Raw genomic sequence first — 17556 nt, 5'->3', positions numbered from 1 at the left:
AGTCCATCATGCTCTACACTGGCTTTCTCCAACTTGGTGCCCTCCAGAATCCCAGGACATCACACCAAAGGTTCGTGCTGATTGGGAAACGGGCAGTCTGAAGACTAAGGAACTGGGAGAGCTCTAAGCAGGGGGCCAATGGTGACCTGAGGTCTTGGGTGTGAAGGACGAACTTAAAGAGGAATGCCAGCTCTTTCGGGGTGCCAGCTCTTTCCGGGTCTGAACGCCCAGGAGCCCTTCCCAGAAAGCCGCCTCCTCACATGGACAGACCAGGCCAGGCTCAGCCCAAGGGAAAGCCGCTGTTGGGCTGAGAAGGCAGATCCGGAGACCAGTAGGCGCCGCCCGCCAGCCCGGAGCCTTCCCGGGTTTTCCTCCGGCCCAGCCTCCCGTAGGCTCGTCCGCCCGGCAGCTCCGCATTCCCTCGGTGCAGGGGTTCCCACATAAATCAGTGCGGCCGGTTCGCCGGGAAGAGCAGTTTCTCATCGGGCGATGCTGACAGCCAAGGACAAACAGATCCGGCCTGAGAATAACCACGGCCTGGGCTGAGTTTACACAAGGGCGGGCGCTGTATAAATACGGAGTAGAGCGGGAAGGGATTTGGGGGTGGGGTGGGGTGGGGAGGGGGAGAAGCAGAGCACTCACGCTCCGGCGCCCCCTGCACCCCACTGACTTGCAAGAGGTGCGGCGAGGCCTGGCGAAAACCTTCGCTTCCCACGAAAAGAGTGAAGGTGTCCGCCGCCTCTTTAGCTTCCAGAGACCACCGGCCAACAGCCAGTTCTGTAAAATAATCAGGGAGACTCAAAGGGGTGAGTCCGACCTGCGCTTAGCTGTGGGAGACCGACTCCATCTCCCCGATGCCCGTCTGAACCGGCCCTTGAATCAAAGGCGCCGCCAAACTCTGCGCAGGCGAGGCGGCTTCGAGGGGCGAGGGAGTTCCAGATGTTTGGCAGCGCTGGGAATGAGGGAGCCCACAGAGTCTGCCTCCTTCCGCCAGGGCCGCCGAATTTCGGGCCAAGGTATGGAAAGTGATGCTGGCCTAGCGCATCTGGAGGGCAACAGCCGGGGAGCCCTGAGCGAGGGCTCCAGAGACGCGGAAACTCTTTGCGAGGAAGTGGTTCGAGGAGACGGGAAACAGAATCGTGATCCAGCATCTCGGGGGGGGGGGGTGGATGCCGAAAGCGAGCCGTTGGACCGATCCAGCTCGGGAGAGCAAAATCAGAAGGGAGGGTCAGGGCAATAACAGCTACTGGACGGATTTTATTTATTTATTTATTTATTTTATTTTATTATATTTATATACCGCCCTTTTCCGAAGGACTCAGGGCGGTTTACAGGGTAATTAAAAACCAAGATACAAAAGTTAAAAACAAGTTTTAAAAGAAATTACATTTGTCCCTGTATAAATAAAACCCCAGTTAAAATAAGATTAATCCTCAGCCTGGGCCAGAGAGCTCGAAGAGCCAGGTCTTCAGGTCCCGGCGGAATGAACGGAAGTCGGGGGCAGTCCTCAGCTCCACTGGCAGCTGGTTCCAAAGGGCAGGCGCCCCCACTGAGAAGGCCCTATCCCTGGGTGTCGTCCACCGGCAATCTCTTACCGGCGGAACCCTGAGAAGACCCTCCCTGTGGGAGCGCACTGGACGAAGGGAACAGTGCCGCCTTTCCCCCTTTTGCCTATTCACGGGTGTCTCCTCACAGTATGCACACCTGTACAGAAACGGCAAAGGAAGATAAAACCCTGATCATTTGTGCATCCTTTTCCCCCCCGAGCCAGCTTAGTCTCAAGTGGGATCGTACTGATTCTAAAGGGAGGCCCCTCGACATCTTCTTAAGGTCCGCTTTGAAACCAAGGAGAAATAAAAATGTCTCAAAGATGCTTTTTTCAATAGGCAACTGACTTTGTTTTCCCCTAACAAAGTGGTTGGATGAGAAGCGAGATGCCTTCCTCTAGGAAAAAAACAAAGTCCAAATGCCTTTTGGAAAAAAAAACAGCTTTAAGACAACCAAGAACTGGATGACTGAGAATCTCCACAGACATCGAAAAATAAAAATGATTAATTTTGTTCGGGTCGCAATCAGTGTATTGTTTTCATTTATTTTAATGTTTCAGTTGTATCAAGAAACCAACAAAATGCAACAATAACTCAAGAAAAGTTGTGGACTTAATGACAAAGGGGAAAGTACCATTCCCGCAGGTGACTCCGACTATGTCAGATGCCCAGATCTTTGGACGTAGAAGTTGAGGACTTGAGGACGTAAAGAGTTAAGCCAGCCCCCGAAGCGGACACAGCCGCTGACTGAGCAGTTGGGTCGTTTAGCCCGACTCTCCCCTGCATTTTCATTCAATTTCACAACCAGCGCGCCATGAGCGAAAGCTACTGCCGCGCAAGCGCACTGCGAACTTCTCAAAAGAATTCCTCCGTATGAATCTACAGCGGGGAAAACTCTGCAGGTAATTTCTCGGCTCTTTCAAGCACGGAGAAAGTCCCGATTCCCGCCAACAATTGACCGTAGGGGGAGCGGGAAACGATTGCTAATTTACAGGACCCAATCTGGTTCTGTCACCCGGATCAGAGCCTTTAGTCTTCCGAGCCTTCGGATTCTTGCTTGGGGCCCATTCTCAAGGAACTTCTCTCTAGCAAAATGTGTCTAGCAAAGTGTATGGCCAATTTATTACTATTCGAATTAGAAATTTAGGAGACACTTCTTTCAGAAGTTGCCACATTTGTTTTTTAAAAAACCTAGCATACTTGTATCATTATATCCATGCATACATACACACACGCGCGCGCACACACGGACAGGCACACGCACATTAATGCAATTAGTCGTTTTTCAAATATTCATTCCTGCAACCCTTCTTTAAAAGAATATCCACTCCACACATTTTTTCCCATTAGAATGATTACATTTTTAAGAAATAATTTTATGCAGATAGAACTAATTTGGTTACTCAGCTCACGGACAGAGCAATTGACCAAGATTAAACTGGTCCCCGCTGAGATTTAAGCAGGGATTTCAACGCCTGTTTCTTGAAGCGAACCCCCCCTTCCCCCCCCTCCGCCGCCCCCCTCCCCACCGTTTCAGCCTTGATGACGCCTTGAGAAGCAAAATGGGCGAGGCGGGAGGAAATCGGCTCCCCTCGCGAACTTCTTTCACGAAGCCTGAGCCCGGCCGAGGCCTCCCTGGGCGAATCGCCGGGGTCCATCCAGGTGGGACTAAGAGGGAGGCGCTTTCGCGTTTCCTTGGGTCTGTTTGGGACCTGAGCGCTGGAGACCCGGGGGCTGCGGGGGTCTCACCTGGGCCCACGGACTCATGGAGCTAAAGGGGGCCATAAGAGGGACTCCTTCCTCGGAGAAGGGGTTTCCTACTCCGGTCGCTCTCTCTCTCCGATTCCCATCCCCCTCGTTCCGTAGGGTTCCGGCTCCATCCATTACCTTAATCCCTTGTCTAAACAGTGCGCGGGCCGGCTGCGACAACAAGGCAGCGCTAAAGCCCGAGAAGGGCGGATGGGCAACAAAAGCGGCTAATGGGCCCTGCGAGACAATAACCATTAGCAGCAGCAGCAGGAGCAGCAGCGACGTGAAGTTAGAAAAGCCGAGGTGAGGGAACGGACGAGCAGGCGCGCTCGGAGAGAGACAGGGCTTCGGCCGGACGCCTGCGAAGCGAACGCGAGGCTGTAGCGCCGAAAGCTTCGCGGCTCCGTCTCCAGAGCTTCTGCCTTGCTGCGGGCTTGGAAGCGGGTCCCTTTCGGGTGTATTGGAGAGCCCTTCCGATCAAGGCGAAGAAGGGTTTGGGGCCGCCCCCCCCCCCCCGCTAGGCCGGGCGGCTAAACGAGCTTCTTTCTCACTTCGATATTAAAAGGTGCTTCCGTATCTTTCCTCCTATCCAGAAAGTGCACGTGTAAATGTTCCTTTGGCTCCCCAAATCGTTCATACCTACCAAATACGTCCGTCCTTCCCCCACCTCTCTCTCTCTCTCTCTCTCTCTCTCTCTCTCTCTCTCTCTCTCTCTCTCTCTCTCTCTCTCTCTCTCTCTTTAAATTCTAAGGCTGCTTTCGTAAGCGAGCCTTTCTGGGAGCAAGGCACGAGGCTCTCCATTTTGCACCTAGGTCAACCTTCCTTTGTTTCAAACGTGCTTCAGATAAAGGTGATTCCGATCAAGTTGGGCAAAGTAGACCGAGGTTCTTGGGTAGGCCATTCAGGCGCAGCTGAATCAGCTGAATCAGTTGAAAAAGAATGGCGATGATAAAACAGCAAAGTGTTTTTCAAAGCGTGCAATCCTAAATGAGGATAGGATGGCAAGCAACGTTTAATACATTTCAAACGCTGTTTTCTTGCATTTCTTACTAAAAGACCAAGGTCAATAACCCCATTTTGCAGCCCTGAAATTGAAGATGGAAGAAAAGGATAACTTCCTCCATTCAGGTGAGATTTACAACAGTTTTCTGGCAATTTAAAGATCAAAAATACCAGAAAGCACAGTTTTTCAGTTTCTGGAGGGGGAGAAAACTCTTCAGATACCTCGGAGGTATTTGGACGTTTCCCGTTTGTCTTAGACTTCTGTTATTTCAAAAAAAACTAAGACAAGGCAGCCAGGGGTGATAGGAAGGAAGGAAGGAAGGAAGGAAGGAAGGAAGGAAGGAAGGAAGGAAGGAAGGAAGGAAGGAAGGAATTTCTGTTGAAAAGACTGCCTTCTGCTGGAGCGAGGAAGCTGAAAGTGGCTTCGCAGTTCCTCCATTGCCCGACGATGGTTTTGGAGAGAAAGGGGATTAATAGTTTTTCTCCAGAGTCTATTCAACTGGAGGAGTGGGGAAAGTACAGTTACCTCAGGAATCTTTTAAATCTCCTTGCACCTCAGAAATACGCGGCTCGATGCAATCAATATGCGTGGTTGCATCAACCCGCTCCCGGGCTAGATCCCACAACTGGCTCGGCTTGTTGACCGTTCTAGCCTTTCCTTTCTAGAAACACTGTAATGTTTTCGTTTCGGGACGGTGAACGTGGTCAGGCATAGGGCGGTGTATCCAGCGGCCGATTGGTGAAACCTCTAATTCATAAGAATCTCCGTTGTGGTGTCTCCAGAGAATTTCATTTCGTGGCGGCCCAGCGAAAAATCCCAACCTTCGCATTTTTGGCTCTCAGGACTACGGCGTAGCCGATTCCCGCTAGCTCTGCTCTCGGTGAATCGTCTACTCCTGATGGTGGAATATTTCCGTAGAGCTACAAAAGAGACAACCCACCGAGAAGCTGCAACTCCGAAAACTGGCCTAGAGTTGAGGAAAGAGGCAGTGTCCTCTTAGCGACTGCTGTGCTTCCTACACGGCGACCATACCTTCCTAAACTTGCTGGCTTCGACCTTGTACATATCTACGCCATCCCTCCAATGCCAAATCATCTGCGGGCCCCCGAGGTGATCGCGCCTTTTTACAGGTTGCTGGTGCTGAGTCTTTTTCTGCTTGTCCTAAATTGTCGAGGTGTTTCCTCAGTTAGAGTCCATCTCGAGTTTGTGTGTGTGTGTGTGTGTGTGTGTGTGTGTGTGTGTGTGTGAGAGAGAGAGAGAGAGAGAGAGAGAGAGAGAGAGAGAGATGCACCTACTACTACCGTTTTCTTCGGTTCGTTTAAAAACAAATTAAAACTTCCGCACAATATGCTTCCCTATTCCTAAACTGGCACCTACCCACTAAGATAGCGACAAAAAGAACTTCATTCCAAAGCAGCAGAAAGCATTTTTATTTTTTTCCATAGCAAGCTAATTTCTCTGTAAATCTTTTTAAATAGCCTTTGGTCTCTCAACTGTAACAGATTTTCAGCCAGATCCCAGACATGTTTACTGAAAAGGAAATCACCCTGTTGATTGCAGCACTTTAGCTGTGCTTCAGATTGCTCCCCAAAGCAAAGTTGGCAGGAAATACTTCTCTCCAAAGTTGGTCTCTTGCAGATGGGAAATCTCCCTCCGAAAATGCGCTAAGGCTCTGGGGTTCGGGAGCAAATCGCCAGGCCTTATATCCGTCTCCGGATCAAATCATTTAGAGGAGCAAAAATATTTACAAGTAGGCCTCGACGGGCTTTAATGGAGAAGGATAAGTGCACCGTATTGAGGGATCTCCATCAGGATCTCAATGATTTTCCGAGCCACTCCGATATGGGAGCATTTCTATTCCTGATCACAGAAAGCAACAAGCAGGGTAAAAATCCGCAATGAGTGTCCGGGACGTCTGCAGCCTAAGCCTAGAGAGTTTTCATGAAATGGTTTCGTGGCCAGGTCGTGGGGACCCGCTTTTGTTTTTCCTCTGGAGTCCGTGTTACACCTCCCATACCTCTTTGCTCCCCTGTTCGTTTTGAACCTCCCTTGATTAGCAGAAGAGTCTTCTGCTCTCCATTTGCTCAGTGAAATTACCAACATTACTGTTGAGAAAGTAAAAATGCTGCCCATCGCCATCTTTATATTGCGCAGAGTCGTAAGAAGGTGCTATAACCCGCGCGGCAGAAGAATCCTTGCAAACATCACTGATGAACAGTTACATCCATTTCCTATCGAAAGGAAGTCACCTACTCCTTCGGGGACGGGGGGGGGGGACAGACTGTTCCCTACTGAGGGCCCTGCCACCTAATTATAATTATATCTGTACCTCTGGTTTAAAATCTCAGCACCGTTAATATCAAGGGGAAATCAAATCTATTAAACTCTGTGGATCCATTTTAAGTAATGGCTACCGCAAAATAAAGAACAGGAAGTCGTGGATACCATTGACTTTCCTGCAAGGCAACCTCGTACAAGTTGGGAAGTCTCTTTGTATAGCCCTGTTTCAACCCTGTTTATTTGCAGAGAGCTGGTACAGGAACCTTGTGGGTTTTTATTTTTGGTTGGGATTCTCTAGCTTGCCCCACCCCAGAGAAAGGAAGGGAAAGGAAGGGAAGGTGAAAGGAAGAAGAAGGAAGGAAGGAAGGAAAGAAGAGAGAGAGAGAGAAATAAAGAAAAAGAAAAGAAAAGAAAAGAAGAGAAAAGAAAAAAAGAAGTCTTGGCAGCGGAAAAAGGGGCCAGCTGGTCGAGCTGGAAGGGTGGAGTTAGGAAACAGCCTGGGAAGAATTTTCGCTCCCCAACACTCACTGCACCAGGCTGTAGAGCCTCCCATTCCTTCCCTTCCCTCTGCTCGTGAATTCTGCAACAATTCCCAAGAGAGAACAGCAGAGCCAACAAGAGGGAAATCAAGAAACTTCGCACGAATTTAATCCATTTTATCCATCGGTAGTGACGTCATTGAATAGCCACACTAAAGAATTATAATAAGTTAACTAGAAAATGAGTAAGGGGGTTCTCAGAATTGTCCATGTACCTTCCTCCCATCTCTCAGACTTGCCCTTCCTCAGCCATCTGTGGGAAAGGAAAGGAAAGGAAAGGAAAACTTGGACCTTTTTATTCATATTGCATGCACATCAGGATAAATTCTGACCATCACAGCTAATTGTGGAACACAAGATTACAGCAGCTATAGTGACATTTTCTCCTAGATAGATTTTATAAATAATGTGATTATTATTAGGAATAATAAAACTATAGCATTCCTGTTCCATAATAGATCAGACAACTGGAGTAGGAAACTCACAGCTTTTGCCAATCCCTTTTAGCCTTATTCACATACCCACAGATGCACTGCTTCTGAACCAGCAGATGCATTTCATCGTGGGACCTGCAATGACGTCCGGATCTTTAAAAAAAGCGAGGCAATCCACAACTTTTAACAACCATGCATACATTGATAGCGGTGCCAGCTCTCGTAACCGTCCTTGGGATGCCATTGTTCTCTTTAGTACCGTTGCTTCAAAAGGATGGGGAAGAAGAGCCTTGTCACAGGTGACAAAAAGCAGATGGCCGTTGTCCTTCCTTTGGGAAGCTTCCTTTCCTCTTCCCGGAATAAGAACAAGGCTCTCACGGTTCAGGGGCCCCGGTTACCCATCCTTCGCCCGCCTCCGCAGCAGTCCGATCACCCTCCAAGGCAGCTCCCGCTTACCCAGCCGGTTGGGGGGGGAGGGAACGGCGCTGGGGACGCCCCACCCGGTCCTTTTCTTCCGCGGGTCCCTCCGAGTCTTCTCGCAAAAGCCAAGCCAGGCGACTCCAAGCAAATTCCCGAGGACCGAGCGGGAGATCCCCGCGCTCGGGCCCCGGGCCGGGCCTGGAGTGGCGGCAGGGCCGGCGGTGAAGCGGAGCGGCTGGGCCAGGTGGAGTCAGCGGGACTTCTTGGTTTCAGCCGGCTCTGCCCGATCCCCGCGAACCCTGCCCGGGCGGCGGTCTTGGTGATGCCAAGCTCCCAGCGGCCGGGCACGAGGCTCCGGGCCCCCTCGGTCTTCAGGCGCCCGCCGGGTCACCTCTGACCCGAAGCCTTGGAGGTCCGGCTGGCCCGGCTCTTCCCCGCGGCCGGTTCACCTTTGGGCAGGTTCCCTCGGAGGGCCGCTCCCGCTCCCGCTCCCCGCCTTCCAATGGGGGCCCGGCCCGGCCCCTCCTCGCCGTGACGTGCCCTGCTCGGCCGAAGAGGCGGCTCCGAGTCCAGAACGGGCTGCTGGTCCTCGCCGAGGCGGGGACTGGCAGAGGCGGCGCCGCGTTCGCATGGACGCCACTTCGCCTGGCTTCGCTCCCGGGCGCGGCCCTTCTGCCCCAGCCGGGCTGGCCGTCTCCCTCTCTCCCGCCTCCCTGCCCAGGATGCTCCCCAGCCCCGCCACCTCCACCCCCTTCTCCGTCAAGGACATCCTGAAACTGGAGCAGCAGCAGCAGCAGCAGCAGCAGAGCCTCGGAGGCCCCCTCGAAGCGCCTTTCGCCCCCGCCGTTGCCTCCTGCCTGCTGAGCTGCCGCTTCTCCGACCGAGAGGAGGACGAAGAGAGCGAGGAGCAGCAGCCCTTCTCCTCCCCCATGGCCTCGACAAAGAGCCGAGCGGACGGGGGGTTCTCCCCCGGGGGCTACGTGCAGGCGGTGCTGCGGGGCACCTGCGAGCCCAAAGGCCTGGCAGAGGAGGCAGAGCCGGCGCAGGAGTCGGGAACCGGTGAGTCCGGGAGGAAGGTGGGCAGAGCTCTGGGGCTCCCCACCCTGGGAGGCTGTGGGTCCAGGAGCAGAACCCGCCGAACCCCGCGGACGGCTCCGGACCTTCTCGAATGGCCCAGAGCCGTCCAGGTTGCCCTGCCCTCCACTGGAGCGTCCGAACAATTCCTTTGTCAGCCGGAGCAGATCGGGATGCTGAGCGCGGAACATCTTCCCGGCACGTATTTTCCCAGACGTTTCTTCTCGCTCTTTCAAGTTCGCTTCAGGCCGCTCTAGATGGGGACGTGATGGAGGCTGCTTTGGAGCGTAGCTTGTCTTGCGGGTCGCTGGAAAAGGCTGGCGGCTGTGGAAGCACTCGGGTTATGATCGCTATTGTCAATGTATCGGGCTGTGTCCCTAAAAGGCTCGTGTGGGGAGGGGGTTGGTTTTTAATTATGAAATTAAAATTATGAAATTATGAAATTCCGTTCAAATAAACCAATCTGGTTTATTTGAATGGAAAGGTCGCAGGTTATCTTTGTGCGGGGGCATGCACCCCTGTGCCCACCATCTGGAGAGTCAGCCCTTATTAAAGTCACTTGTCAGAAAACTGGCTGTAAGCTAAGCAACAAAGCAACTTCTACTCTCCCCCAGGCCCACCCAGCCCCTCTCAAAGAGTGAGGAGGTAACTCACCGATCCCAGGCCAGGCCTTCCTTAGGTTAGAGAAAGGAGGTCAGATTTAGAGGCTCTCCTAGACCAAAGAGGGGAGAATCTGGCCACCAAACTTTGCTCAGGAGTGTGGAAAGCAGTTTACTCTTGATCTGTTTAGAATTAACAAATTCTAACAAATGGGCCTGCCAGGCCTAGACTGCCAGGCGATGGGGAAACTGTTGGATTTGCAGGAGGGGAGATATACTGAAATTGTCCTTCTCTTATCTAGTGAGCAAATGTCCTTCTTCCAGCTCCCACTTCTTCCTAGCGACCAGTCCCCTTCAGCGAGGAGAAAATAATGATTGATTTTCGCTCAGGGCAAGGAAAATGGCAGGCAGCTCTGGGCCTCCAAGGCCTGCTTTCTCATTTCCAAGTCCTGAGGCTAGAGCTGTGTGCAGTTGGAGACCCAACATGTACATTGTTAACCTGATTGGGCTCCTGGTTGGTCTGGTCTTGTTGCACTTGTTACATCAGGTCAGAATGCTGTTCTGCTCCATTTTTATTTTTGCCTGATTTTTTTTTAAAAAAAAGTCCAAAGGTTCTTTTGAGCCTCTTATGGAATCTTCAGTCTGTAATCATTGGGACGTAATCCCGTAAAACAGAGATTAACCCAGAAGATAGTTTGTTTTCGGATTAGTATATTGTGTGGATTCAATCACAGTGGCTTGTAGGTGAGTGGAAAGCATGATCTCAGTAAGATATGAATTCTTTGTGAGATTTATACTAAACTTTGTGCAGCAAATCATTATAGGAAACCTAAGGATTTACTGTGTTGTGGCCTGACTTTTCTTTGGTTGCATCAAGAGGGACTTTGGGACAAATCCAGGCCCCACTTAGTAGAAGACCCGGGAGGCTTCCCTAGGAGAGGGATTCCCTCCACGCTCATTCATCCCAGGGAACAGGTGATCACCCCATTCCCATGACCTGCATCATGCTGGCAGAGACTGCTGAGACTCCTGCCCAGAACATGGAAAGGGCACCAGGTGTGTAGAAGTCTGAAAAGGGCCTCCTGCTAGGTGTATCTCCAGGCGTTGGCGGCACCGAAATCAGTGGCTTAGGGGCAACAACCGGGCTCAGGAGAGGCTGCCTCACCCTTAATCCCCGCGGCTTCTTGCACGATTACTCCTCTCTACTTCCGCTCTTTTTGCAGGCAAGGAGCCCTCCGAGGCGGCGTCGGAGCGTCCCAAGGCGCGCAGCCGGAGGAAGCCGCGGGTGCTCTTCTCGCAGGCGCAGGTCTTCGAGCTGGAGAGGCGCTTCCAGCAGCAGCGCTACCTTTCTGCTCCCGAGCGGGAACTCTTGGCCAGCAGCCTCAAGCTCACCTCCACTCAGGTCAAGATCTGGTTCCAGAACCGGCGCTACAAGTGCAAGCGGCAGCGGCAGGACAAGGCCCTGGAACTCGGCGGCCCAGCGGCGGGGGCGACCCCGCAGCCTCCAGCGCCGCCGCCGCCGCCGCCGCCGCCACGCAGAGTGGCCGTCCCGGTACTGGTGAGGGACGGCAAGCCCTGCCTGGGCGGCTCGCAGGCCTACAGCACGCCCTACAACCCTCCCGCTGCCTCCTACGCGTATAACGGCTTCCCTAATTATGCCTACGGCGGTTCCTCCGGTGCAGCCTACGGCGCCGGCTACAGCTGCAACTACCCCGCGGGGAACAGCGTGGCCCCCTCGGTGCAGCCATCGCCGGGGCCCTATGTCAACATGGGCGGCTTCCCCAGCGGAGCTCAGCCCTTGCACCAGGGGGCCGCCGGTTCTTCCTGCACTCAGGGCATCCGGGCCTGGTAGGCGGCGCTGCTCCTGGAATACCGCGGCCCAAAGGACCGATGATCCTCCGCAGCCATTCGGCGGCCGGGCTGGGACCCTTTGGGGAGAAAGTGAGCGACGCCCGGAGAAGCGGCCTGCGGCGAAGGGGGAAAGGGACCTTTTGTCCGTGGCTGGTGTCTAGCACTTCGGCCGCTCTCGGAGCTAACCTGGATCGCCGCGATCGACAAGAACAGATCCTCTGTTTGGACTGCCCTAGGGAGAGCCCCCACCGGCCTCCACAAAGGCCCCGAAGCTTTCCGACGGGGCAGGGGCAGGAGCAACCCGGGAGTCTCCACGCTCCGCGCCTGGACTGCAGTGGGGAAACAGAGGCCAGGCGCTGCCAGAAGCTGCTTCGCTTATACAAAGCAAAGGCCGCCTCCCTCGACTCCCCTCCTGCTATCAGTGTATTAAATGTATCGATGTAGCCACACTGCGAGGAGTTAAAAGGATGCCATAATAAACCAGGTGCAATATCGAGATCCGGCCCTGCTATGGAGAGGCAGGGAAGGTCTGTTGGCGCGGAAGGATGGAGGAGGCGGAAATACGCGGCCCGTGTGGCCCGCTTCCACCCCAGGCAGAGCGAATAAGTCGGTGCCAGTCCCTTGCGCAGGCTTAGCCCTCCGCCCCCGGGGACGACTCTGTAATTCGGAAGCCCTTATGCCACGCCCATGGCACCTCACTGCCCAGATTGGGGAATGACAGGAGGAAGCGGGTACAGCGGTCCCCTCCAGATGTATTTGACCCCCCACAATGCCGTGAGTCTCTCTTGGTGGGAACTGTAGTCCCCCCAACACTTTAACGGCACGCCCTGTTGGCGAAGGCAACCAGAGTCTCTCCACCACCCCCTTCTTTCCGCTTCGAGTCTAATAAGTGAGAGGCAGGATTAGTCCACGAGGCTCGGCCTTCCTGGCGGATGAATTCACCTGCATGACCCCCCATTCCCCCTTTCCGTGTTAGCTAATCTTAAACCAGAGTAATCTCTCATTACACCGAACAGAGGTTGAGAAAGGCGACAGAAGGGGGGGAACCCGCACTAAAGCGTCGCCCTAGAAGCCCACTCGCTGGCTTTGGCGAGCAGTGGCCGAGTCCTAATCCCCGAAGCCGCTGAGCCAACGCCCGCAGCAACTACTTCGCTTAACCAGATGAGAGGTGTGCTTTGTCGCTCCTGCTGGTGCGGATCCAGGCTCTCCGGAGCCAAAGGTTTGTCCTTCCAGCCCCTTCGGCAAGGCCCACTGTAATTCCCTTGTCCCGGGCAAGAAGAGGGTGCCAAGCTGCGCAGAGAGGTCCATTGTGGCTACAGGGCCGGGAAAGGAACAGCCGGGAAGGGGCTGAGAAGCGGCATTTGTAGAATTGGGATTCGGGACAAAGGGACGAGATTGACGGCCTGCGCTGTCCCCACGCTGGGCTGGGCTCGGGCGGACAAACAATGGGCAGTTTTGTCCTGTCCCCCCTTTTAAGCCTTCAGGCCTAGAGCAAGATAGGGCGGAGGGACCCAGTTCAATGCAGAACTTGCCTTGGTTAGGATTTGAAACGGAAAAGGTGCTGAAGGGTCAAGAGAAGAGATGGGGAGGCTTTGGGAACAAACGCATATTACCTACCTATTCTGCATATTACCTACCTATTCTGCCTCTCTCTCCAATCCTCTGACTGACCTCATAAATTTCCAGAAGGATAGAAAAAGGTTTGTGCACGCACTACAACAATAGAGACCCTCTGAGGTTGAGCCTCAGCTCTACAAGTAAGAAATAAGAACACTTTTAAGGTCTCCATGTAGCATTGCTCCAGTCCCGCCATTGGGAGACACAAATCAAATGAACACAGGCAAGAACAGACCAACCGGTTCAGAAGGAGATGGGTAAGGCATCTGCAGCCATTAGCTTAGATCTGATGAAAGAGGTTTTTTTTCAGCTCTACCAAAATGTCTCGAATGCCTCTCAGTAACTCAATACTGTGAGCCAGTTTGGTGTAGTGGTTAAGGGATCAAGTTAGAAACCTGGAGACTTGGCTCCTGGTTAGACATGAAGCCAGATGGTTGATCTTATGCCAGCCACTTTCCCTAAGCTCTAGGGAGGAGGCAATGGGAAGCCCACTTCTGAAAACCTTACCAAGAAAACTGCAGGGACTTGTTCAGGCTGTCTCCAAGAATCAGACAAGGTGGAACAGAAAAAAAATGTATATAGGCATTGTTACCCCTTTTGAATTGGGAGTTAAATTACATTTGAATGAATTATGGAGATTGCAAGATATATTGTACCATGTCCACTGCAGGTGATAAATCTTTTTCGGTAATGGTGGTGGGCTAACCAATTTCTTAAGTATACCTATTCTTACATTTTGCTCTCACTCTTCATATAAAAACCTGCTGCAACACAATAAATACAAACAACTGCAATGATCAAGCAATGCAATTTAATAGATATAGGGATAGTTGTCTATCACCTGACCTGCCATCTATTGATTTTGCCTTCAGGCTCCTGTGCTTGATCTGCATCTGCAATGGGATGAGGCTGTACAACATACTACTACAGTATAGTAATTTGGGGGCATATTACAGTTGAATTACTCCTCTATAATACCCCATTACCCAAGAAAAGAGAAAAATTTTCAGGATGGGACCATGCAGCAGTCACCATGTTGTCTTTCCGTTTGCAAGGGGTAATATCTTTTAACTACTCAAGTAGTTAAATTTCCAAAAGTGTTTCACTGCAGCTCTAAATCAGTACCCATAATTCCAGTAGTCAGAGTTGAAGACACAGCTGGAGAAGTGCAGACACTAAGAAAAAAAGTGTAACGCTTCAAACCTAGATTAACTTTTGAGTGGAGATGTTATACAACCCCACATAGGGTCATGAAATCTGGAAATAGTAGCTGTTCCAGGTCCCTTAATTCTGAAAGATTGCATAGTTGCAACTTCTCTGAATGGATAAACAAACAAACAAACAAACAAACAAATAAATAAATGGTTTTTTCTCTGAAAAAATAAAGCCCAAGCAGAAGAAAGTACCGGTCTACATGAACAAAGTGACCATGGAAGAATTAAATAATTAATATTTAATAATCCCATGTGGTTGTCACTACTGGGAAAAGTGCATTACAAATTAAATTTAACTCCACTACCAAATGACTCTGGAAGGCTCCACAAATTATAAACATTTATATTAAAATGTTAAGGCAGCCTAGTTCCCTTGAGATGCATTGAATCTGTGATCCCTTTGGAGAAGATGGCCTGAAGGGACCCCTTGGGATGCCAGTAACAAATCCTTGAGATCCTTGAATATTCAGGGAAAAGAGAAAGTTTCTTCACTGATGAGCAGCTCATTCTGTGACGAGATGGCACCTAGGCAACCAACTGTGGAACACCTCTATGGCACCAGATTTCAGTGAATTAGTTTGTGTAGAAACATTATGGATTCTCTCAGTCCTCGTTGATCTGTTATTGATTTACTGATCTGTAATAATTAGAACATAGAATCAGATCAAAAGCTCCTCTGGCCCAGTTCTTCTTTTCCCAATTCTTATAATCATAGCATCCTGCCACTCAAAGCAAATGGTAGCATCCTGCCATTCAGGTTCTGAAAGAGTTGCTTTTCAGAGCACACCAACTCTTTTTGCAGGAATGTTCTCGAGCTATACCCAGCTTCTGCTGGAGGAGATTATAAAGCAAATATCTAGGATAGGATCCTAGACATTGTTTTAGGCACAGTCAGCTGGCTGGCATGGGCCAGTCACTTTCTCTCAGCCCTAGGAAGAAGGCAATGTCAAACCGATTCTGAAGTCTTGCCAAGAATAATGCAGGGACCTGTCCGGGCAATCACAAGATTCAAAACGGACTCAAAGATGCACATGCACACAATTGGTATCAGGAGCAGTGGTTTCCACAGTGGTCTCAGTGGAGATTCATGATCAAGTTCAGATCAAAATCCAGTTTGAAACTATAAAGCCATGAAACTCCCAGCCTCTGCTTCCTTTTAGTCACCTCTTGGAGCTGAGCAAGACAAGAGAAGAAGTAACTCTACTGCTGGCAGTTTTGCCTTCCCATTTCCACTCTCTCTTTACATCTGGCTTGACATTTTACAATTGATCTTTAAAATATCTGGAAAAGGAGGGGCTGGGAGAGAAGGAAGATTACTGACACAGCGAATCAATTTTGTAAAAGATAGGGCCAAAGAGTAGCAAAGTTGTAGTTAAAATTTGAAGGTCGAGGAAACACTAACCCACTGGACCGCAACAGAAGACACACCCTCCGGGAAAGGAGAAAAATGCCCTAGTTAGATTGCTTTTTTCATGAGCAGGAAGAAAAGCAACAGAGGCTTTAATCCCAAAGGAGAAGCCCTGTAATTGCCCTCTGAGAACTCTGATTGGCAATCAGCAAGTACACGGAGTAGCCTGAATGCACGCAGTCCAACATTTTGTAGAAGATGCCCTCTGTGGAACCAGAGAATGATCATCTCCTCCCGCCCTCCGTGAACAATACGGTAGCAGTAGCGAGAATTCGTGATCTTGTGTCCCACGTCCTAAGGAGAGCCCAGAATAACTTTATTGCCACAAGGCTGCAATGCTAAGGCCAGCTGCCTTTCAATCCAGCTCCGTGGTTTCCTTAGCAACTCATAGATAGATGCTAGATGATGGAGCAGCAGCAGCAGCAGCAACTGCTGGATTTTTCTTGGCGTGCAAATCCATGGCACTGCTCGTTGAAAGGGCAGCTCTTTCCTGATTCCATCAACGCAGACAGTAGCGATACAATATATTGTATTCTCCAGGCAGAGCACAAAGAAAGAGGATGGGAGCGGTACCTTTGGCAACATCCCCACCTATTGGCTAATGTAATAACTGCATCTTAAACGGCTTCACTGCTAGAGTAGATTTACTTTTTACTTACAGTAGTATGGAAGTTAATGGAAACATAGTATCCAGCAGATAATATTTTTGTATTTTATGCTTTTTTAAAGAAGCCTAGCACTATAATTATTACAGCAGGAATAATTCTCCCGATGCTAAATATATCAAATAATTCCAACAGAAGAGGATATATGTAGCTCAGGGTTGAACTGTGGAACCGTTGGTGCTCTCAGAACTTGGCTGTTTGCTTCCTAATGTTTCATTAACCAGGTAGGCAACATCAGCAGTGTCATGATGATATTACCTAGCTGAATAATCAAACTTCTGCAAGCAAGCAAGCAAGCTCAGAGAGCCCTAAGGACTCCACATATCAGTGGCGGACAAGGATAATATTCTTCTCAAGAATAAATAGAATGAACAGCAATGACAATTGATACCCAGCTGGCTTCTATCTGACTACATCGTCAAATATACAGTAAATAAAAAGACATTTCCCAGGACAAAACTCTCTAGCAAAGGCTAAAAGATAAGTCAGTAGAAGATAAATTAAGATGCAGCAAGGCAGTTATGCATGAACAAAAGGGCACTTTGAAGAGAAAATATTTTACTTCCTACTTTGGTTCAACTTATGGCTCAGAAATTCCTACACACACACACCTATTGATGCATTGCTAGGAATGCAAAGTTGGGATATACTCATCTGAAGCAGACAAGAGCGCTATACTATACAAAGATTTATGTTGCATTTTGACAGAACTATTAACATCATACTAAAAAACACTGGCTTAACTGCATTGCTATATTTATTGCCTCTATAAAGTCCCCACCTTGTGAAATGTCAGTTTCGAAGCCCTGAGATGAAGGAAAGCTAATCACAACTCATTCCTAATAAAGACAAATGCATTATCAACATCCAAAGTTCTGTAAAGTTGAAGTTCAGTTCGTTAACTTCATTAGGCCACTCCATGTTAAATGTTAATAATTACAGAATTACTGTCCCTTCTATTAAATTTGTATTTCTTTGGTGGAGACAGAAAAAGGCCTTGTTACAAACACAAGCTAATGCAGTGCTGCATATTTTATATTGCTAATGGAGAAATATGTTCTACAAGACCACCTGTCCCTGTTGTTCAATTGCATTTTGGTACACATTTCTGTATATGCATGCAAACAAATTATACCATGCATACATGTATTATGTA

The 17556-nt window shown here is 50.2% G+C and overlaps 1 protein-coding gene across 1 annotated transcript; it reads left to right on the top strand.

Annotated features, from left to right (window-relative positions):
- Positions 1-8694: 8694 nt before the first annotated feature.
- NKX2-3 (NK2 homeobox 3) lies at positions 8695-11497 on the top strand (the record flags this gene model as incomplete). Its single annotated transcript, XM_083364555.1, has 2 exons — positions 8695-9031; positions 10869-11497. 2 exons carry the CDS (start codon positions 8695-8697, stop codon positions 11495-11497), a joined length of 966 nt encoding a protein of 321 aa, XP_083220681.1.
- Positions 11498-17556: the final 6059 nt, after the last annotated feature.

Source organism: Vipera ursinii (assembly GCF_947247035.1).
Source record: "Vipera ursinii genome assembly, chromosome: 5".
NCBI lineage: Eukaryota > Metazoa > Chordata > Lepidosauria > Squamata > Viperidae > Vipera > Vipera ursinii.
Note: the sequence above shows the minus strand (reverse complement) of the source record. Positions and strands in the feature narration are given on the sequence as shown.